The following is a 23,641-nucleotide window of genomic DNA, read 5'->3' as shown; positions in this document are numbered from 1 at the left end:
GTGATGATCCACAGTGAAAAAGAATATACATTTGTATAACTGAGTCACCCTGCCGCACAGCAGAAATTAACCACAACATCGTAAATCAACCATACTTCAATAAACTAATAAAAAACAATAACAACAGAGGCTTCTGCTGTTGCCTCCCGACAGATATGGGTTTACTTCTCAGGTGTTTTAATTCCTATGATAAGAGAGGTACAAAAAGGACAAAGTTTGTACATTCATTTTTAACAAAAAGAGACCATTACATTCCTATTGAATGCAAAGACAGTTCAATGTCTTTCTTGTTGCTCTCTGAACCCTCCCATCAACGCCTGAGCCTCCCATGTTGGTTTTATATATAAGAGTGCCCACCGTACCTGAGTTCTAGCAAAACAGAAATATCTCTGTCTTCAACCTGGAACTATTCTGGTGTTATATATACTGAGTTGGCCAAAAAGTTCATTCGAGCTTTTCCATACCATCTTATGGAAAAACCCAAACGAACTTTTTGGCCAATCCAATATTTGATTTCAGCTGGTACTGTTTCTGGATACCAAACTGGGAAATTGGTTACAAATTATCTCTGCTAAGGAACTCAAGGGAACAGAAACATAGCAAAAACTTGAGTAATCAAAACAGTCTGCTTTCTATCAAAGAACATAAACAGTGAAATAACAAAAAGACATCTGACAACAAGCACAGTTAAAGCACAGAATCGCAACGCGGGGAAGGTCCACTAGAGACGATCTCGATAGAGACCCACTCTCCCCAGGCCCCTTCCCCACATGTAATCAACTTAGCAATGAGAACAGAGAGGCCAGACAGCCACATGGATTGCCCAGGTCAGAGAACTGCAGCCAAGATCTGAGCCAAACCTGAGATACCAGAATAAATAAATAAACAGCTGAGGGTGGGGCCGGGCCATCAGCAGATGGTACAGCCTCTAACAGCTGAGCAGTAAGTACAAGGACATAAACGCACAGGTTCTGAGGCTGGTTCTGCTCTCACAAGTGTTCTGAAGTCACTCAAACAGAAGAAACAACATCCCTCTGCATGGAGAACAGCATCCTTGCGCGTGTAACTGAACAAATTGAGAAAATAAGATGGACCCAATAGAGAAAGGTGGAAGACAGTGGCCAATCGGCAGTGGACATCCAAGAGGCTTTGGTGATCGGACGTTCCTAACTCAGAGTGCCTCCAGGACAGCCGACAGCTGCAGAGGCGGGAGGAGACACGGCGGGTCTGGCCTGAGTGCTGTCCTACAAAAACATCCAGGCTGATTCCATTCCAGAGACGCACTTATAACATGGAACACACCACACTTCCCACTCAAAAAGAGACACGCGGCCTGTAATCCTATCTCAATGCAATTTGTCATTTCTCCAGCTTTTAAACATTTTATGCTGGCTGCTTGAAACACTCCAACACTGGACTCCCAGGTCGTCTACTGCATCGCCCAACTGAACCTCGCTCCCCAAATAACCAAGCCCAACACCAATGCCAGACAAATGCAAATGAATGGGTCCCAAACAGTCATGATAAAGATGTTATTCCAAGAAGTTCCTAGTAAAAATCAAAGCTATATGCCAAGCAAGGGGGGGAGGGGTGTGCATCTTCCTTCTTCCCTGGAATACAGAAATGTATCACTGTACTTTCCAGCTTTCAGTCTAGAATAGAAAATAATGACAGATGAAGGAAGGAAGAAAAGCTCCTTGTGAGATTCTTTACATTAAAAAACCAGCCCCCCAAGATTCAAACAGTTCATTTCAAAGTAGGATGGAGTGATGTCCAACCAGAGAAGAAAGGAAGGCTTGAAAACATGTGCATTGATGGGGAGAAGAGAAGGGGGCCCGCCAACCCAGACCCATTGTCGCCTTCAGAAAGCTGTCTGGGGGCTGCGTGGGGAGGAAGTCTGGTTTTGGAGCTACACAGACATAGCAGTGTAATAGACTGCCTCACTCTCAGTATGCGAGTGGAGGTTGGAAGGACAAAGAAAACAAATAGAACCAAAAACAAAAATATGGAGCCTCTTTTCGAGCCCTAACGATAAGGGTCCATCAGTGAAATCAAGCTAAGATCAGTCCTTCCAAGGCTGATCCCCAGGGCTTGGGGTTGCTGCCAGCTCAGAAAGTGAGATCATCCTCCACTCAGGCCATGCTCCTTGTAGGAAATAAACACCTTGGCTCTGGGCCATGACCGCTACACAAGGCACAGCCTTCCATAAAAGGACTTTAGTAACATAACATATATTTAATAACCTAACTGAGTCACTGCCGAGTCAGAGGATCTTTGCAGAGGTTTACCTGCTTGGCCCTCTTCCTTGCTTCATCCAAAGATCTTCCTCTCTCCACTAAGCGCTGGACCACTTTCTCCCAGCGACTCTGTACACTGATAAGCAGATTCTTAATGAGAACGACATCTTGCTTCTGGCTGAAATACTTCAGGTGGGTTCCAGTTTTGTCCAGCTCTATGATCTGCTCTCGGTGAGAATTGACTTCATTGGCAAAGACCTTTCCAAAAAAAAAGAAACATGATAAGGAAAAATGGATCTATCTTGAAATGCTTCTGGGATGATGAGCTGGTCTCAAAGGACAAGAGACACTACTGAGATCATCAAATGTATGTTTCTCCCATTAAAACAGCCTGATGCCTAAAAACGTTCGAGAGGTGAGTGCTGTGCGTCAGGACTGCAGCTTACCTTGTGTTCATCGATCTGAAACAAGACGGTGTCCAAGATCAGGCTGGGCCGGGAGGCCACGTTGAGGGTCTGCTCTGCCTGGGTGAGCCAGTTGATGAAGTCCTGGAGGGAGTTGTGGAATTCCACGGCCACAGTGAGAGCTTCTTCCAGTTTAACCTGCAAAGACAGACTAGTGAGCATTCTGTGGGATTCAAAGAGCTTCCCCCGCAGTATAGCCACTCTCTGACAGATCTCCTTTCCATCCACGCTATATTTCTGCATCTCTCCCAGACAGTTTTTGAATACTAGCTAACCAAGTCCCTTCGAGGAGAGTGAGAGGCATCGCACTGCAGGTAAAAAAGAATCTATATACACTAAAATTATGCCTTGGGAACAATCAGCAACAGAACATAATTACAAAACAGAATGTAGAAAAAGAAAACTTGATATGCATACAATTCATTTTGGGGGCCAAAATACTATGAAATACATATACATTAGGCTCTGTTGGTGAAGGCACATAATCTAGTATTTCAAGCCCATCATTTTTATATGATTAAACAATAATATTTTTAATTCCCTCTCAAAGATTTTTGTTGCATAAGTGCTTATTTTTATATATGCAATTCATTTCATTTTCTTGGTCTCCCTCCCCCCGCCCCAAGCCTACATACAGCCTGCCTTTTGCTTAATACGTGTGATTAAAATTACTTAACCACCCAGAATTTGAGTCGTTCACAGACTTAAACTGTATCTAGTAACGCTTGATCTATGATATACCTTTCTCTATCTGCATCTGAATAGGCTCCTTCAACTCTGCTCTCCTATGTTAAGACAGAATACTATTTTCAGAACCCACTAATGTCTAAATGCATACAAAGAAAATTTAAACATAAGTCATTAAAAGTTCCACTGACATTTGACTCAGAGATAAGGTCAGACTCATGCAATGAAACTGAGACATTCATTCTACAGTATTCATCAAGGCACATACTTTCCTTTCATTGAGCTTTGTTTCCACCGATTCCCACTTTTCTTTCAAGTTATTTATGTCTTGGTCAATATTTGTCTCTGCTGATTTGGGGCATCTTGCAAGCATCTGCTGGCCTTTCTGCATCAGAGTCTTATATGTTTCTTCTTTAACATCAAAGGCAGCACAGATTTCCTAAACGGAGATATTCCCCCAAATTACATCACTTAAAAGAACAAAATCTGAGTTCTTTTTCCACATTATCAATCCATCCAGCACACAAATAACCCTGACACTCGAACTTTCCACTATATTGAAAGAACACCTAAACCTACAATTGAACGGTATCTACCAAGAAATCCTAGAAATGGTACTATTGTTATCAATCCATCTCACATATGTCGATATTTTAAACGCTACTGTGAAAGGTTTCAGTGTACAGTGACCAATCAGCACTGTGACCCTGGGTGAATAACGTAACCTCCAAGAGCCTCAATTTCCTCTCTGCAAAATGGGTTCTCTAAGTCTCTCCCTGGGACATAAGACAACAACTATGATTTTTTTTTTTTTTGTATAACGTAACTCTATGCTCAGAAGACTTACAGTGGATAGAAGGAAAGACCCAGTATAGTAAGACATAAGTCGATGACTCAGACTTTGAAATCACAGAAGCCAGACTGGTGGCCCTATGAATAGTCTTCTCGCGTATAACATTTTAAGTTTTCAACTAGAATGCTGTGTATCTTCTACAGGGAATATAAAAAACTATTCCTTAAATAGATTCAAAATTGAAGATCAATGAAACTAGTTACATTCATGTAAAAAATAAGACCAGTTATATTGATTTAATTTAATGTAAGTCAAACCATAGCTCTCACTGAAAAACTATATACTATCTTACATTTTCAGTTTTATAATTTTAAAAATTGAGATACAGTCCATAAAAATAACCTTTTTAAAGTCTAGAATTTAGTGTTTTAGTATATTCATAAGGATGTGCAACAATCACTACTAATTCTAGAATTTATTGCCTCAAAACTTTGTAATTTCTTAAAACCTTATAAAGTTCCTCTCTAAACATATTTACAAAAATCCTCCTCCAAACATATTTACAATACCTAATCAAAGGAAAGCTTCTAAATATAGCTAAATCTCAGGAAATAGTAATAGCACAAGTTTTCTACTTTCCTTCCTGTATAAGAGAACCAATTCAAAAGAACATGACTAAAACAGTATTATGAAAATCAGTAACTCTTTAGAATTCCTTAAATCATGGAATTCTATAATCTAGCAAATTATATCAGCAAATTCATCTTAAACATCCTACCTAAACCAGACATGATGATATGTGATATTTTTCTAAAATAAAATATTCTAAAGATAGGTCCTTTGCTTTCCAACTTCTTCTTTACATTCTTCTAAATTAACATTTAAAAACCAGCTGTTATTAGACAATCATCTCAAGCATGTTTGCTCAAGAATTCATTAAACTTATACTTGATGGACTGTAACAGCTATGCAGGTACTTTTTGGAAAGTAAGGAGATAACTGGAAGACGGCCAGATTTATGGAAAAGACAAGTACTCCCAAGTTACTTAGTCAATTACTTTTTCAGTGAACAAATGAGTCCCCTGTGGCACCAAAAACCCAACATATTAACGACAAAGCCACATACATAATAATTTTCTAAAACAAGGAAATAGACTCTGGAAAATTCTCTACTGGACTAATAGGATTCATTTTAACTGCTCGCAGCTACTGTGTAATAAAAGTTACTTCTTCTGTATCTCTTCACAACACCTACAGGATGGCACTTCCTCTCCAAATCATCAAATGCAAAATTATCCCCAATAAGTGTAGCTTTATTAGTAGGATTTTACAGTAACATGAGAATTACTAAAGAGGACAGACTTTCACATACAATGGACCATTCCTTTTACCAAACCCTTAAGTACTTCTGCTTTTATTTCTTAAGATGCTAACTGTAAGTGTTAGAATATGAAAAAAGATTTCTGATGCAAGTTCATAAATATAAAAATTAGAGGGTTAGTTTTCAACACACTGCTTTCTCTTACAACTTTTAGAGTAGAATTATGATGGGAAATGAATAGGCAATGTCAATAGATCAAACATAGTCTAATTTTTCCATATTGCCATGATAGAAAGTCAGAATCTCGAGTTCCATTATTTTTCCTCCTTATCCTTAAGAGTGGACAGGGCTACAGAGTCTGAGTGGGAACAGCCCGTATGTAGGAGGCACTGCTCGGGGACAGACAGTGAAAAACAAGCGTCCTCTTGTCCTAACCTGGTGGGTGTGAGGTTGAAGGTACAGCCCCACCAAGGTTAAAAGGAGCAGATAAGTCACTCTGTCTTCACAGGACAAGAACACATCTTCTAGCCTTCTGTGAAACGCGGTGAGAATCTCATGCTCACAGCAATACTTTTTCAGTTCATTCTGACTCCTTTTGGGATTTTTCTTTTCACTGAAGGCACCACAGTTTAAAATTTACCCTATTACTATCCATAAAAGTTTACCATTTTATGGGGGAAGATTTGCTTCTGAAAAACGGGTCTAGACTTCTAAAACCTCTTTTTCATATATTGACACACTACACTTTAAAACAGAGATTGTGATTTTAAAAATTCAATCAACATTTAATCAACAGTGTGTCCACCACTTCCTTACATTTCTGCTACAAAACTGAATCGCCTTTAAACCTTCACCTACGGTTTATTTGCCACCAGGGCCTATACAAAATGGTCAACTTCTTAATCTGAGGCCAGAGCTGGAGGAAGCAATATAGTTACCAGGTGGGCATTGAGCTGCTCCCTGGCTGTTTCTGGTAAACCTCCCAGAGGCTTGGATGCTAACAGATGCCGCTCCGTGTCGGTCAACCACTGCTGCAGATCCTCAATTTCACCATGGAACCCTTTGGCCTGGAGTGAGAGAGAGGTGCAAGGACAGGTGCCAAATATGGTCACTTTGGAGCCAAAACCAAAGCTTAAGCAGCCTGCTAAGCCTCGCCATGCATTCTGAGCAACGGCAGGGGCCTCTGGACCCCCTACCCTTCTTTGTCAGAAGCTCAGACCACCAGGCTAAGAGCTACAAAGCTGCGTTCTCATCAGCTCTGCTCCTTAACCCCACTTATTTTAACTCCTCTCCCCAAGGTATAAAAACTAAACAGGGGCCTGAAAACCAATCAAAGAATGCCGTGCCATCTTGATCTTGAAGATCATGGAAAGTTTCAGGGTCTATTCCCTTATTCACCTGGCGCAAGGCAGCATCCAGCTGCTGCTTCCTTTGTTCTGTTTTTTCCAAAACGTTTTGCCAGCGTTGATTCAAAACCTCCAGCTTGTTCTGAAGGCTGCTCGCTTCTTCTCCTGCACTTGATTCAATTAGATCATTTCCTGCTTTATTCACAGCTTCCACAGTAGATTGATGGGCTAATACATCATTTTGGAGCACCTGAAAATATTCCAATAACACTTACTATGTTTGCTAGTTTGTAATCAGCTATTATCGCTTCTAGCGCAATTGCTTTATTTCCTGATTAGGAAACCTTTTGAAATTAAAACATCATATACACAGAATTTTAATACTGTGAACTTTTTAAAACGGTGGACTTCTTTCCCCTTAGCTTTGCAGCTTTGATGAGTATTATCTTCAATCTACCAACATCCCCTGAAATGATTATGCTGAGAACATTGCTAGTGCTTCCCATTAGAATAGCTTTGCAATTGATGATATTATCTAGAGATTATAGTTAAAAGACTCTAAAAATATTCATTTGATTCAAGCTCATTTTAATTGAACTTAATTTTCATGTCTTGGGCAAACAATTTCAAACATATATTAATATATTGATATATGTTTGAATATAAAATGAATACATTCCCACGTCTTACAATTAGTACTCTTAAAAAGTAAACAAATGATGATCATAGAATATTCTTTTATCATCTCAGGTTTTAAGGGTGCCAGAATTAACTCTTAAGTTGACAGGAACCCCAGGAGGCTCTACTATTAATGGGAAAGAGATTTCACCAACTACTGGGGATGCATGAGCCCAGCATTCCATTTAGCTGTTCTCTTACTAGAAAATACACACATAAAATGCCTATGACAGACCCCAGTGCATAATACCTTTCTATTCTATTATCTGGTGGGGATATAAGGGCAGATTAATAACACTTAAATGCATTAACATGGACAAGAGTGGTAAGTGCAGAAAGCAACTGCAAGGCTAAAAGAATTTTAAAAGAATTCTGAAAAGAATTTTAAAGAACAAATAACAGCTCAGGCATAGTTTCCTTTCACAAAGACTGTGCTATGTTTTTGGAAACCAGAAGAAATCTTCCTCTATTGTTAGTAAAAGTCTGTGATAATCCTTCTCTACACTCAGATGTGTGTTATCCTGGGTGGGACGTCCCACACGGGGAACCCCAGGCCAGGAGGATTTCAGCCAAGGGCATGAAACCACCTGTGATCACTGTTCCTCTGACTCCATTCACTCAGGTTCTGGGGCATCTGGTGATGGAGGGTTTTTCAAAAGCTATAAAGTCAGCTGAGAAAGGAGTGATGTTAATAAGAAGCAGGTACGTTGACATGTTAACAGTAGGAACCACTTTCAAAAGGTAAGAGCTCAATATTTTCACAATAAAAGCAAACAATAATTATATAAGTCATTCTTATAAATGTTCAGAGTCCCGCTATATAAGCCACAGCCTAGGAACCAGACCATAAGGCAAGACAGAGATGAGAACATTCCCTTCCTTTCTCCAAAAACTGTGCTGGCAATTCTGAATCCTTGAACTGTGACCTTTAGAAACGGAAGAAGAAAGGAGAAGGAAGGATTGGGAGTCTAGGATTAGCAGATGCAAACTAGTGTATGGAGGATGGATAAACAGCAAGGTGCTACTGTATAGCACAGGGAACTATATTCAATATTCTGTGATAAACTAATGGAAAAGAAATGAAAGGAATAAATATATATATTTATAACTGAGTCAATTTGCTATACAGCAGAAATTATATACCACATTGTAAATCAATGACACATCAATAAAATTAAGAACATTTTTAAAAATGCAAGGAGAAAACATCCTTAACTAAAGGAAACTAAGGGTTCCTAACTCATCCCTGCAAAAGAACTGGACCAGGGTGCCTCATGTTCCCACCTCTACCATCTTCTACAATGTTCCTGTCACTGATGTATGTGAGTTTTACTACAATGGCTAAGTTTGTGACAATGTAAATGCTATAAACTCACACTATGAGAAGAAACATTCTGTTTACATGCAGAGTCACTCTGATTGCAAAGGTATAATATAGAGATTAAATGAGGACAAATATTGGTAATGCAAAGTTAGTTCTAACTGCTTAATCAGACATAGCTGGGTGATGATTGTAAACACAGACAGAATGGGGTAAAGACAGAAGAAAAATTTAAACTGGGGAACAATTACTGTGGGGAAACACGTGAAGGAAGAGGAATTAAGCAAGAATAATAAAAAACTGTATATCATGACCTTAAAGTGATAGAAACCTATTATTTTAAAGTGGTGTTAATATGTAAAATAATCAAATGTTTCAATATGATAATCAAGGAAAACTTATTAAGATCAGAATAAGATACTACATAATGTGAATGTTAAAAGTTCTATGAGAGCCTGCTGAATGTCTGGATCAACTCTACAGGACATAACTTTTATTCACTAAACCTCATGACTTGACTAAGACGGACAGAATTTTCTACTAAGAATTATCAACCAGTGTCACAAAGATGATAAAAACATGACACTCTTTTGCATATATCTCAAGGTAAACATTTTCCATTTATAAGCTTTCAGGACATGTAAAAACTCTTCTCAACATAACAAGCACTTTTAAAAGGCTAACTCGGAAAGAAAAGACTAAGAGACACAAAAAGCCAGTGAAAAGTAAGAGAAAGAAACAGCAGGATAAACCCCAACATGATTAGGGAGATATGGACAGAGAGAAATAGGCAACAAGCCTAACAGCAGCAATGGAGACGCGGGAAGGGAAGGGTGACCGGAGGGGACACACAGTCGCCTGCAAGGAAACTGTGACTTGTCAGGCTGTTCTCAACCACTTGTCAAACTATGTCATCCAAGGACAGGTACAATCAGAAATTTAAGCCCTCCAGTGTTGGTCACGCAGCCCTCCTAAAATTCAGCCAGAAATTCCCCATTCTTGCTGTTTCAGAGAATAACTACCTTGACCAATGAGAAAAACATTTTCAGTATCATCTTTTAAGGAATGTGCTTATACTGCAGATGTCAAATAGAAACTTAGGTCAAAACCATAAAATGCCTAAAAAGGAAACAGACCAGAAACATCTGGTGACCCTAGAAACGCAGAGAAGAAACAGACAGTGCAGTAACAGCCACTTACGTGATGCTTGGCGAGCTCGATTTCGATGGCCTTGGGGTCTGCTCCAACAGGCTTCTGCTCGCCGAGCAAGCCCTCGGTGTGCGTGAGCCAGGCCAGCAGCTCGTCCAGCGCGTGCTGGAACTGCCCCAGGGCTAAAAGGGCGCCCTCCAGCTTGTGCTGCAGACAGAGGGGCGGAAGAGGATCAGCCCACACGCCCAGCAGGACAGACGGCCCACGTTCATCAAACACGAGTGAACAAGTGATTGCTTCATGCCGCACAGGCCTACCGGCAGAGCAATGAAGCCAATCACACACACCCTCCTATATTTTAAGTTTGAAAAAGAAGTTTTTTAATGGCATGAGAAGCATGAAAAGTTCTAAGGAAACAAGTGAATGTAGGGGTTTTCAAAGTTTATGTCCAGGAACACCGTATCCTACATTACCATGTGACCCTGAAATCGGCACTTACCTGCCTGTTGATGATTCTCTCCTCCAGGCTGTCCCATATCAGCTTCAGCTCCATCAGCGGGTCCTGGACGGAGTGCTTGTCACTGTCTTCAGTCACTTTCTTCAGCAGAAGCTCCGCCTGATGGTTCAGCCTCTCCATTTCTATCTGCTGTTGATATGCCTCTGACTTAAATTGCTGTTTTTTAAAAAAGAGACATATGAGGAAAATTCGTCACACATCACTAACTTTAAACAAAAACTCTATGGGTTAGAGCTTTATTCTAATTCATACTTCATATTGGGGTGGGCTGAAGAGGAGTAAAAATCTAATACAGGGTTTACTGATTTAAAAAAAGGCATAGAGAAAAGGAAATTTTCTCACACCTGAAACTAATACAACATTGTAAATCAACTGTATTCCAATATAAAATAAAAATTAACTTAAAAAAGAAAACTTTTTTTATTATTCAACATTTTGTGATGGAACGATGTTTTTATAGTTTTGCTATTTCGCTTCTGTCTCCACAATAAAGAGTGAACAAATTTCAACGATGAACTTCTTCCAGTGTCTGATTATACATATTTAATAAATGTTTTGAGGCTATAGGAAAGAATAAAACAAAATATATATTGACATATATGAAATCCAGGAAAAAACTCTCTAACAAACTTAATTTCCTGCTCAAAGTATACATGTGTCTTGCACTCACTGAGCATTGTATGTTTTCTGTAGCTATGCTGTTTTGTTTTATTTTGTTTCTTTTTCTTTTTGGCCAAGCTACGTAGCTTGTGGGAGCTTAAGTTTCCCAACCAGGGATCAACCCCAGGCCCTGGCCGAGCGAGTGCTGAGTCCCAAGCACTGGACTGCCAGGGAATTCCCTGCCATGCTGTGTTTATTAATATTTATTTATCCTATGGCTCAACCAGTGCGGACTCAGAATAACATTCCTCTCTCTTGGTGCTTAATGACATGTATGTAATCATCCTAGCTTTGCCAACTAATACAAGTTAGGCAGGGGTTACTTGTAATAGGAAACCATCCTTTCATAAAGTATTGATTTTAATCTCTAATAGTAAATAATTAAATAGTAAATGATTAATGAGCTAAGCAGTCGCTTCATTTTTTTCAAGCAAATTAAAATAATAATTAAAAGCAAAAGAATAGTGAACATTTGCTAGACTCAATGTGTTCTCAATAAACTTATAAAGAAAATAACTTTATCCTCAACTAAGCTGTGGACACAGAAGTGAGAGCAGTTAGATACCACCATTTGGCAGGTAAGGGGATTAAAGGGGATGCAATTTCAGATACCTGATTTCAAGGCAACCACCCCGCCTAGTCTGCTATATGCAAACCACTGAGATACATGTAAAATGCACAAACCCTCCACATCTGTAACTGTATATAAACGATATCATCTGTTTACTACAGGAGCAGAGTGGAAAAAAAAAATCACAATCTAATAATGATGGCAAGAGTAAAATTCTCAAAAAGAAACAGTTTTTTTTTCTACCCAAAATATTCTATATCACACTCAGAGAGGAAAATGCTACACTTCTAAAGCCAGATAGTAACTTTATGCAAAAATGTAGTAGCATTGATGGAAAGGGGTACAGATGCCTCTGTAGAGGGAGACTTAAACCTCAGGAGGAAATGCTGCCCCCACTTTGATAAAGGAGCATCAGCAGAGGAATTCGGAGGAAACGGCCCAGCCATTTTCACAGCTGGAGATCAAGAGCCACAAAGGAAAAATTACAGAGGGAAGCAGACGGGAAACAACAAACATCTACAGAACAAACATGTGGGGAAACACTGTGATCCCATCCACCCACCAGATCCTCCTTCAGCCTATTAGACTAATTGAATTATTCTGAACAAGGAAGAAAACAGAAGTGTTGCTGTGTGTGTGTGTGTGTGTGTGTGTGTGTGTGTGTGTGTGTGTGTGTGTGTGTGCACGTGCGCGCACACGCTCACTCAGTTGTGTCAAACTCTTTGTGACCCCATAGACTGTAGCCCGCCCGCCAGGCCCTGTCCATGGAATTCTCCAGGCAAGAATATTGGTGTTGGCTGCCATTTCCTTCTCCGGGGATCGAACCTGTGTCTCCTGCACTCAGGCGAATTCTTTACCCACTGAGCCATCGGGAAAGCCTGTGTATGTATCAGTGACAACAGCATGCTACAGAATAATTCAGCTCTAAAATCTTTACAGTATAGTGTGTGTGAAATGTTAGCTGCTCAGTCGTGTGGGACTCTTTCTGACCCCACGGACTATAGTCTGCCAGGCTCTTCTGTCCATGGGAATTTCCAGGCAAGAATACTGGAGTGGGTAGCCATTCCTTTCTCCAGTGGATCATCCCGACCCAGGGATCAAACCCAGGTCTCCAGCATTGCAGGCGGATTCTTTATAGTCTGAGCCACCAGGGAAGCCCAACAGTGTATATATAGGTAATATGTAAAACATACACACACACACATACACGTACCTCATCCTACTCTCAACATGAGGACATCTGTAAGGCTATAAATCAAAGGTAAGAGTGCTTGCCACTCGGTACATAACATTTTAGTTTGCTTATCTGCATTTTTCCAATTTTTCTATACTAAACCAGTATTGATTTGGTAAGAAATACTACTAGTATTTCGTATCCTTTATTGAGTGAGCACTTACATGCACCTTATTATGTGCAGGCACTATATTAAACCAGTTACATAATCAAAATGAAGCACTTCAATTATGTAACATAGAAAAATCTGCACAAAGCATCCCATGAATCAAGAACTTAAGAACACAATGTGCCTGGTGGATTTCTCAGCCCTTACCCATACCTTTAGCTCCTCAATCTGCTGCTTGACGGTTTCAAGATCTGTTCCAATTGGAGACATGGAAGCCAATTTGCCACCTGCAATATCTACCCAGTCAAATAATGCCTGAAAAACACACAGGGTCACATTATTTTAACAGTATATATTTGAAACTACCACCTCAAGTGTGAGAGAAAAGTATAATCATAAATCTATAAAGATATTAAGCAAGGAGCCTGTTTTATAAAAAAAAGTAAGTGTCAATATACTGGAACAGTCATTCCAGATATGAAATAGATGAAATCTCCAATTTTATATTCAAATTTGAAGAAGGAATTCTATCTCGAATAGAATCTTAGAATATTCAGAACTTTCAAGAAAAGTCTATTTGAAAAAAAGTTTTATAAACTTACCACCTAGAATAAAATTCTCTGTCTTCTTTTATGTCTGCCTAAAAGGCAGACTGCATAAATATAGTGAAAGAAAAAGACTGAAACCCATCTGTTGATTCAAATAACCAAGAAGTTGACTGGTAGGCACTTCAAACAATTTGTCTCAAGTAAACTCTTATGTATTATTTAGATTAGCATTAAAATCCTACACATATAATTATTAAGACCAGTATTCTTAACTGCAAAAAAACCTGCAAACTCTCCTATTTTTCTTATTCTTTTTATGCAATATAAACATTCTAAAAAGGCTCTACTTACTTTTTCTTTAGGTACTGAATACACAAAATTATTTTGCCACTTAATGAAGTTGCCAGGCCATACAATCAGGAGGAAAAAAGTGGAATAAGCCCTGAGAACTTAAGCAACAACCTGGGAAATAAAATGTGTTTTCCTTGACAATCAAGCCTTGAAACCTCTGGAGTGAGTGTCTTCAGCTTTGGACACTGAGTTACAACTCAGTCCATCACTGCCCTTCATCCCCAAGGTGATGCTACTGACCTAGGACCAGCGGCACCTCTGAAGGGCCTTGCTTTTCTAGCAGTAGTGATGAGAGGAAGCCTCAGTGTCCAGCTGGGACCTGACCCCCCGGGGCTACTGATGGCAGCATCATCTCCAGCCCAGAGAGAGGACACAGTCCCAGGGACCTGCCAAACAGATGTGAGAATCACCCACTGGCCTCACAGACAGAGCTGGAGCCCGACAGGTTACTAGCTGCTGACACCCAACCAGCAAATGATCACACTGGTTTAAAAAGAAAAAAAAAAAAAAAAAGCAGGAGAATTATAATAAGGTGTCACTTGTAGTGAATTTTTTTTATATATTTACAAGGTTCAAAACACTTCTCAGCTGGCATAAAGCCGGGCTTGTGATATTTATTTTTACAAACTTAGAAATGAAGTGGCCTGGTCAAAGGGAAAAGATGTCCTCATCTGAGCTTTACAAATAATATTCTCTTGGTGTTATGGAAATACTTAGAGAGGCCTTTTCCATATGGTTGAATGAAGGCTTCAACTCCCACCAGCCTGTCAGGAAATGGAACAAGGTTAAGGAAAGCGGGAGAGAAATATCCCTGAGTTGGCCTCAACTGACAGAAGAATTTTTAATATTAAAGAATAAACTAAAAAACTGGTGAGTGAACTGAAGGAGAACCTGTGAGGGATGTGAAAAACAACCGTTAAAAGGGATTATATACACAGAAAAGAAGAAAACACTTTTTACATGACTGATTATGACCTAATAAAATAGAAATCTATTTTAGTTCACCAGGAACACTGGCTTCAAATCAAATTTCTTTATGTCTGACTTGAGCTACATACACTTGGTGATATTTTTAGATAGTGTTTACCCCTTTCATCTTACTCCACTCAACTCCAGGACAGAACTCAGACTCAGCTCCACTTCACTGTCTGGTGTTGAGACAGTTATGAAAAATACTGTGACTTTCACCTTAAAAAGTTAAAAAAAATTTTTTTTTCAAAGTAAATTTCACTGAATGTGTGTAAAGGGGTGTCTATAAATCTGTATGTATCTCCAGTGTCAGAAATCTCTTTGAAAAGACACAGCATGAATTGAAGCAGGTGAGTTGACTGCATCACACCTGCAGCTACGGGGCAATACAATGCGTGAATTTGTGAGCATCGCTTCATCTGACCCCACCCCTCCGGCAGATGCTGCAAGCCTTACCTGCAGTCCATCCTGGTACTGAACAGCAGTCTGCATCGCCTCCTCAAGCCTGTCCACCCGATCTTTCCAAGCTTTATTGAGAGAATCCCATGCTGAATTCAGCTACAATGGAAATATTAGAACTCTGTCAGTGTCACGTAGTAAGTTTTCAACTACTGTCAAACACGCTTTAGTTAGCAAAATCCTTTTAAAAACCATCTGATAAGATAGGAAACATGGGGCTGTACCTCGTCTATACTTTTTTTGACAATGGGCTTGTCGGGCTCCCCACACGCAGCAATGAGCTCCGAACCGAGGTTAATAACCATGTCCAGCTCTTCCTGCAATCCGTCTATCTCCTCCCTTATGACCTAGAATAAGAAATGGCAGCCTTAGTTTTAAGCCAAACCACAGTGAAACTGAAAAGATGCACACGGACATTGATGGTAGTTATCTCTAGGAGACGGGATGAGAATCAATTTTTATTTTTTTCCACCTGTTTTCTAAGTTTCTGCACTAAATGTTTTCAACAAGAGAAGAGAAAAACCAACAACAAGTGTCCTTTGAGGGAACAAATGTCAAGTGTTTATTATAAAGACGACCTTTAGGAAGCAATTTCCATGTAACAGATACCAGAATAAGTTTTTTAAAAGAGTATCAACAATATTGAAAAGCATGGAAATACGTTTTGTCTTTTAAACCAATGAGTTTGGCAATACCCATTTAAAACAGACATAAGTATCATATAAGTTTAAAGACTTCACACAAATTAATGCATTTTCTGAGTTAGCAGGTATAGAATAATCTAACTCTGGATTTTTGGTTTTACCCTAGGACATGTAAAGTTAAAAAAAAAAAAAAAAAAAAAGCAAACCTATGACAGAAATGCCAATTCATGTTGATGTATGGCAAAAACCATCACAATATCATAAAGTAATTATCCTCCAACTAAAATAAATTAATTAAAAAATAAAACAAAACAAGTAATTGTTTAAAAAAATAAAGACTACCTTTGCTTTCATTTTCTTGGTTAACTACATTTACTCACTCAAGATGCACTTATTGACCACGGATGAACAAGCCCCAAACCAGGCGCCTGGGACACAGAGACAAGGGCTCCAAGCCCGTGAGGAAGGACGGCGGTGCCGCCAACAGCCAAGTCACTCTCTGTGGCCCTGCGTGCGATGTGAGTGCTAGGGGACGCACAGACTCAGCTGAGAATACGAGAGAGTGCAGGGTGACGATCCACCTGAGCCTCGGAATCTGAGTGAGATTCACTAGAACCATGTCGGGAGAGACATCCCAGGGCAAGGAGACAAAATGTGCGAAATGCAGATGCTAGAAAGAGCATAGCTGCTTTGGAGAAGGGGCTGGGGAAAGGAGAGGAGAAAAAAGTGGCTTTGGAACACAGGCCTGGGCTAGACTGGGGTGGAAAGGGCCGGTCCCATGTTCCGGGTAACCTGGATACTGGGTAACGGATGCCTCCAAGGGCTCCGAACCAGCAGGACGGCAAGAGCAGGTCTAGAGGACGACGGGCAGCAAGCTTAGAGGCTGGATGGGGAGAGACGGCAGGCGGGGTGCCGCTTGGATTCTTTCTTAGACAAAAAGGACATGACAAGGCCCAGCAGTGAGGCAGAAGCAGTGGGGATGGAGAGACACTTTCTGAATGCACAGTCTCGAAGGGAAACCTGCGGGGAGCTCTGTCCCCTAATGCACTCCTGTGCATTCCACTTCCAGAGTCAAGTATCAGTCTTCACAGCACGATTCCAAATATTTACACTAAAGGAACCCAGCATCCAGGCCACTACGCCTTGTTCTCTTAATTTCAAGGGAGACGCGGCTCACCTCGGCTGCCTCCTGTTGCTGCTTCACCACGGAGGGGTCAATGCCGGGGTCCTCCAGATCGCGGATGAAGTCCTGTGTGTCTTTCGTGGTGACCACCAGGGACAGGTGGTCACACCAGAACTTCTCCGCCAGCTCCATCACATCCAGCAGCTTGGCCTCCCGCTCCTCCACCAGCACGTGGATGTTCTCCCAGATGAACACCATCTGGTCGAGCTTATCCTGAACAGCTACAAACAGAACGGTATCGAGAAGACACACCTTTTTATCAACAAAAGCAGCACGTCCTAGCTCACACAGGAATCACAATTCTGTCTGCCAAGGACCTAAACCTGGGCCAAATGTGGGTGTAGTCCATCTAGTGGGTATCCCCGGGCCCAGTGGCCTTTCCAGACAAATGCAGTTCACGAGGGTGTCCTGTTCCTTATGAACCAAGTTTTGCTGACACAGAACAACACTCAGAGGCACCTGAGCTCAGAAGAGAGCTGAGTTCACCAAGGCTGGCCTTACTTCCAAAAAAGGTTTAGTCTATTCTTTATGCTCACCAATTCAAGAATAGAGATGTCCGCGCAGTCCCTGGAATGTGAACAAGGTAGGACACACATTTTGAGTTCCCTCCTAGCAACCCCTTACCATGAATTTCCACTGACCTGTGTACAAGCCCTTCCTTTCAAGCCCAGGCCAGACCTTTAAGGTGGCTGGTTAGGATCCTGGTGGCCATTGCTGTCGCTGTGGGGTCAGGTACCCGTTACAGTAGTTAATGCAGTCAGGAATGAGGACAAACTATTCCCAGGTTTGGTCTTACCAACATGATGCTTTAATCACCTGATTTAAAGGGCCCGGACACCACATGGTTTTTGTATCATGATGCACGCTGTATTTACTGGCCTGATTTCACAAACACAGGAAGACAGTAAAACCACAGACCGGTGTGCACAGCCCTTCCACCCCCAAACAAGCCCCACCTGTGATACTTTTTCCCTAAACTCCAGTGTGTTGATATGCAACTGGACTGTCAGGGGACACCCAGAATCATCCTAAGAGTAACATTCAGAGGATCCCTCACCCAAAGGGCTCACCTTTGGCAGATATGTCTTTGTCCGTGCCCTGGGACCGCGCGATCATCTCCTCGCCCCGCTGTCTGAGGGTCTCGTACAGAGGCTGTAGCTTCTCCATGTCCACCGCCACGTTCTTGTTCTCGCTGACCTGCTCCCTGATCTTCTCCACCTCCGCCGAGATGGACGGCGGCTGCCGCAGCCGCTCCACCACGCGCTCCAGGCTCTCCAGGATCTGGTCGATCTTGTCGTGGAACTGCGGGTCAAGCACAGCGGCCGCTCACAGGGGAAAGACACCACGAGTGGGATTCAAGCAACAAGACTCCTGCTTAAGGTCACGGCCGGGCACCACACCTTGGCCCCACTGTGAACACATGCAGCTGGCGAGGGAGGCTACGCCTAGAATCACAGCTTATGCACACCTCACACTGCTGTGGGCACAGGACTGCTGCTTGGAAATAAACTCATTTAGAAATGGTGTCTGTTAATACACAATCGGACCACCTGACAACAGCATCTGACGACTGCTTCATATCACCACAATCAAAATAACAATTTTAAAAACTGGGTTCAATAATCTGGGTGTCTATCAACCCTGATAGTTTCAGTCACTTTACTGATTATTTTGGCATCCTCAAAAAGTTACATTATTACTGTGAAATTCATGGGCAGGTTTGATGAGATGAAAGAGATTTCTTAAGTTACAAGGGTCCTGAACTAAAAAATGTTAAAAAAAAAAAACAACAAAAAAAGATGTGATGGAAGCTTGTATTTAATTCATGGTCAAACCCATAATCAGATCCATGAAAGAACTTTAAATTTCCACTTGCAAAGGTACCGCAGACAATGAAGCCAAGTTATAAACACTTGTTCATTTATATTAATAGATTTCACACGATCCTCAACATTAAACGAACTGTCAGTCAGGATTACAGGAAATGGACCACTCTCATGCCAGTGTATCTAAAAATAAATACCAGGCCTTCAAAATGGAAAATTTGAAGATAACTGCAAATAAACTTCTTGAAAAAAATATTTTCAAAAAAAGTTTTTTTCAACTTTTCTTTCTTCTTCCTCAGCCTATCATTTTTTATAGTCATATTATAGTCATCTTACTGCTGTCTTGGGAATGATTTATTAATAAGGATAATCACACTTTCTTTTAGCTCTTCCAATGGCAAACACAGAATTCCACTCTAGATGGACACTTATTTAGATGTCTGGACAACTGCATATTTCTTAAGTCACTGAAAATTATGCCTTACTTATATACAAGCAGGCAGAGAAAGGTAAGGACTGGATGCAGGCAGATATCACCTCTGAGACTAAAACATCAAAACTCAAGAGTCAATGCAATGAAACAACTTCAGCTGGAGTTGAATTAGGAGACCTGGAGACCATCCTCCCAAGCGCCGCTGTGGGAGAGCCCGTCGCATTCGGGTGCAAAGCCTCACCTGAGTTGACTGAGAAATGGCTTCATCCAGGGCCACAGCTCGCTTTCTGACGTCTTCTTTAATTTGACTGTAGAGGGTGTCTGCAGCCACATACTTCTCTTGGATGGAGAAGCCTTCCCTCGGGCTCAGTTCCAGTAACTGCGGCCCAGTTTTGTTCATCTTATCTATATGAGGCTTGTGTTCGGCTATCAACTCTCGCAGTTGCTACAACAAAGCAAAGAGCACTTCAGTATCTCAGAGGCGCACCTCCGCCACACAGCTGTCGACATCCTCGGAGCATCCAGCTGGCACGGAACTCCAAACACACACCCTCCATCACAAGGCTCTGCACGCGCAGCCCTCTGCCAGGAAGAGATGCCCCTGACACAGAGATTAAACAACAGTCTGGTCGTGTCAAGTCCCTTTCAGGGCACACGCACAACTTCTGGATGAGTGAAGCACCTACTCCCAACTCATTACGACCTTTCTACTAAGACCAGTACATTCTAACAAGAGTATTAGCCGAGGGTCATATTACATAAAACGATTATGAACTCACTATGTGCCAACCTACAGAGACCAAGCTTTAATTCTCAGTATTCCTTTCTGCACATTTGTGATACATATGAAAATTATTTAGAAGTTAGGATGGAAGGGAGAGGGACGGAGAAGAAGAAGGGAAAAGAAGGTCAGTAGATGGTGGACATGATGCTGAGAGAAAATATGACAGGTAAGTGAGGCACTGTCATTAAATTATATAGAATAGAATGGATATATGGCATATATATATATTATACGCAATATAATGCACAAGGCATTATCATTATATTGTATGTAAACCAACAAAAAAGTGTCCATATATATTACATTATATATCTGTGAGTCTATTCTTTGTACATATGTGATCTGTATGATATTCATGTATATAAACAAATCTATTGGCATTTATTTTTAAACGTTCGTGGCTGCAAGGGTAATCAACTCATCTATCAAACACACAGCTGTATACTGAGTATTAACTGTAAGGTGTACTTAAGAGAAAACACGTGACATATGAGTATTCTGCATAACATCATCGAATCAAGAAATATGATGATAGTGATACTAATGAGGGGAGTGGAATCCAGGTGGAGCCCCCTTCCTTCTGGGGAGATGCATCCACTGGGGATCATGACCCTCTCCAGAGTCTGGGCCTCCTGTGACTGCCCACAGGCTTCTCCAGGGCCAGCCTCCTATGGCACTGAGGTGCCCTGTTTCACCCCGTTATTCATGAGGTTCCCCAATCAGCAGCTTCTCGTCCTCGCCAGAAGGTTTGTCTTCACACTGCTATCCAGCCCCTGGTAAAAGCTCCTCTGAGAGAAATTGCACTCAGGAAAGACAGTCTAGAGGAAAACGGTCTTTCTCTGCAAATATTTTAATTTCCATCATTCACTGAGCAGCGTCACCAGGACGGTCACACACATGGACTTTTATTTTAAAAGTGGCCACTAAGGAGTGCATTTGAGTCAGTGCTAATGAGGTGGATGAACCCAGAGTCTATCATACAGAGTGAAGTAAGTCAGAAAGAATGTCGCATATTAAGGCATACACATGGACTCTAGAAAGATGGTGCTGACGAGCCTATCTGCAGGTCAGCAGTGAAGAGGCAGACCTGGAGAACAGACCTGCAGGTGCAGGGGGTTTGCAGGAAGAGAGTGGGACGAATAGAGAGAGCGGCATGGAGACGTATACACGATCACATGTAAACTGCAGCCAGTGGGAATTTGCCCTGTGACTCAGAGAACTCAACTTGGGGCTCTGTGACAACCTCGAGGAACAGGATGGAGTGGGAGGCAGAAGGGAGGTTTCAGAGGGAGCAGACATGGGTATACCTACGGCTGATTCACACTGATGATCGGCAGAAACCAACACAATATTGTAAATCAATTATCCTTCAATAATTTTTTAAAAAGTGGCTACTGAGGTTAGTCATGCAAATTCTTTATGAAAGTGGTTGAGAAAATGGTTCAGCACATCATGAATGAACTCCAGTGCAATATCTCTATTTTTGACGTTTTTTCTGAAGGTGGTCTCAAAATTCTTTTGGAAAGGAGCAAAATAAGAAAAAATTCAACTTTAAAAATGAAAAAAGAAGGAAGGTCTAATCAGTTTAATACGCAATGCACAGCCCCTGGGCAGTCCACACAGTGATTTCCTCATTTTGTTCTACATTATTTTATAACTTCATCCTGTTTTACAGAATGGAGGTGATGATGGTAAGGTCGGCTACTATACAATCTCATGGAGAAGAACCATGTCACCCAAGTTCTGGCTTCAACATCCCAGCGGGAATGTTTGAAAAAGCAGCTCATACTATGAGTATCAAGGGACTCTCACTAAAGAGAGGAATCTCTGCTGAGAGCTCTTGAGTGGCCTGGACTCTAAGTGGCTATCACCTGTGCAGTGCAAGCCGCTCAGTCATGTCCGACCCTGTGCAACTGACCCCATGGACTATATAGTCCATGGAATATTCCAGACCAGAACACTGGAGTGGGTAACCTTTCCCTTCTCCAGGGGATCTTCCCAACCCAGGGATCGAACCCAGGTCTCCCGCATTGCAGGCAGATTCTTTATCAGCTGAGCCCAAGGGAAGCCCAAGAATACTGGAATGGGTAGCCTATCCCTTCTCCAGTGGATCTTTCCAACCCAAGAATTGAACTGGGTTATCCTGTATTGCAGGTGGATTCTTTACCAACTGAGCTATCAGGGAAGCCCCACCTATGTAGCATCAAGACCGAACACCTTTGCTGGGAAGCTGTCAGATGAGCCTTCTTAAGACTACTCCATGATGGACAAGAGAACAGCCAGAGGACACCTGCTGGGTATGTGTGTGCACGGAGAAAAGGCTTGACAGGAGAGGTCTTTTGCTTTATATGTAACAAAATGATTCTTGGCAACCATCCTCAGAGCCCACTCATGCTGGAGATACTTGATGTGACTTCAAGGTAACTACCACTTACTTATAACATGGCTCTGGGGGCCATTTCTCACTCCTGGCTAGAATGAACAAAAAGATGTTCCCCAGGACAGTGAAGTGGACACTATGAAGTTGCAGAAGAATGCTACAAATATTCTGAACAATTTAGTTTGAACAATTTGAAGATTTGGCTACAAAGTTTTGAAATCCTCTTTCTCCATACAAATCTTATATTTGTTTTGAGAACTGAAAGATTATGCCAAAAAGGAAAATTAACTCAGTTTTAAAATTTTCCATTCAGTAACGATTCTTTTCAACCTATTTGATGTTATGCTGAAAAACAGCTACTCAAATCTCACTTCAGAGTAGAAGAGATGCATGAAATATTTTTTTTTTAATATTTTATCTTAAAAATCATTCAGTGGCTAGGCATGAGGATTTCTGCCAAAAATAACCTTTCTACTAAAATTAATTATACATAGTTTGTAAGTCTTTCTCCCACTGAACAATTTAGATAGAATTCCATAAAGTTTCCATTTTGCACTAAAGTGTCCTCTAAAGCTCTTCTAAACAAATACTTAAAAGATCCTTTCCAATGCCAACACATTTAAAGAGTAAACAATAAAACTAATAAGCATGTTACTTCAAACGATGATGTAATATTCCAAGTTAAACTTTATACACGTGCACACACTCAGTGACTTGGAATTGTAGTAGTTTTGGAGTACATCTCATACAGATCTGGGAGAGCAACTAAGGTTCACAAGATCATAAATAACAAGAATTCTAGACTTTCTTCCAACAGCCTTGAATCTTCTCACTCAAACCCTTGCAAAATTTTAACCTAATCTGTGACTGCAGAAACAAGGGCTTCATGATGCCTTTTTATATGTCTAAAATAGGATTTATTTGTAGACAGAAAAATACCCTCTAATTTGCTCATGTAAACTTATAGGAGCAGAGAA

The 23,641-nt window shown here is 41.0% G+C and overlaps 1 protein-coding gene across 12 annotated transcripts in view; it reads right to left on the bottom strand.

Moving 5' to 3' along the window:
* DST (dystonin) overlaps positions 1-23,641 on the bottom strand; it is a 517,500-nt gene that overhangs the window by 31,960 nt on the left and 461,899 nt on the right. For all 12 annotated transcript variants that reach the window (XM_061146340.1, XM_061146344.1, XM_061146341.1 and 9 more), the window contains 13 exons: positions 19,742-19,945; positions 18,312-18,543; positions 17,236-17,462; positions 15,639-15,761; positions 15,412-15,513; positions 13,301-13,402; positions 10,496-10,669; positions 10,048-10,203; positions 6,901-7,098; positions 6,441-6,569; positions 3,657-3,827; positions 2,684-2,839; positions 2,289-2,495 (listed from right to left, as the gene is read on the bottom strand). In XM_061146340.1, the coding sequence (XP_061002323.1) occupies positions 2,289-2,495; positions 2,684-2,839; positions 3,657-3,827; positions 6,441-6,569; positions 6,901-7,098; positions 10,048-10,203; positions 10,496-10,669; positions 13,301-13,402; positions 15,412-15,513; positions 15,639-15,761; positions 17,236-17,462; positions 18,312-18,543; positions 19,742-19,945 (2,181 nt within the window). The remainder of the gene's footprint in view (positions 1-2,288; positions 2,496-2,683; positions 2,840-3,656; positions 3,828-6,440; positions 6,570-6,900; positions 7,099-10,047; positions 10,204-10,495; positions 10,670-13,300; positions 13,403-15,411; positions 15,514-15,638; positions 15,762-17,235; positions 17,463-18,311; positions 18,544-19,741; positions 19,946-23,641) is intronic.

Source organism: Dama dama, chromosome 7, assembly GCF_033118175.1.
Source record: "Dama dama isolate Ldn47 chromosome 7, ASM3311817v1, whole genome shotgun sequence".
NCBI classification, from domain to species: domain Eukaryota; kingdom Metazoa; phylum Chordata; class Mammalia; order Artiodactyla; family Cervidae; genus Dama; species Dama dama.
The sequence above is the reverse complement of the archived record's forward strand: the minus strand, read 5'-3'. Positions and strand labels throughout refer to the sequence as shown.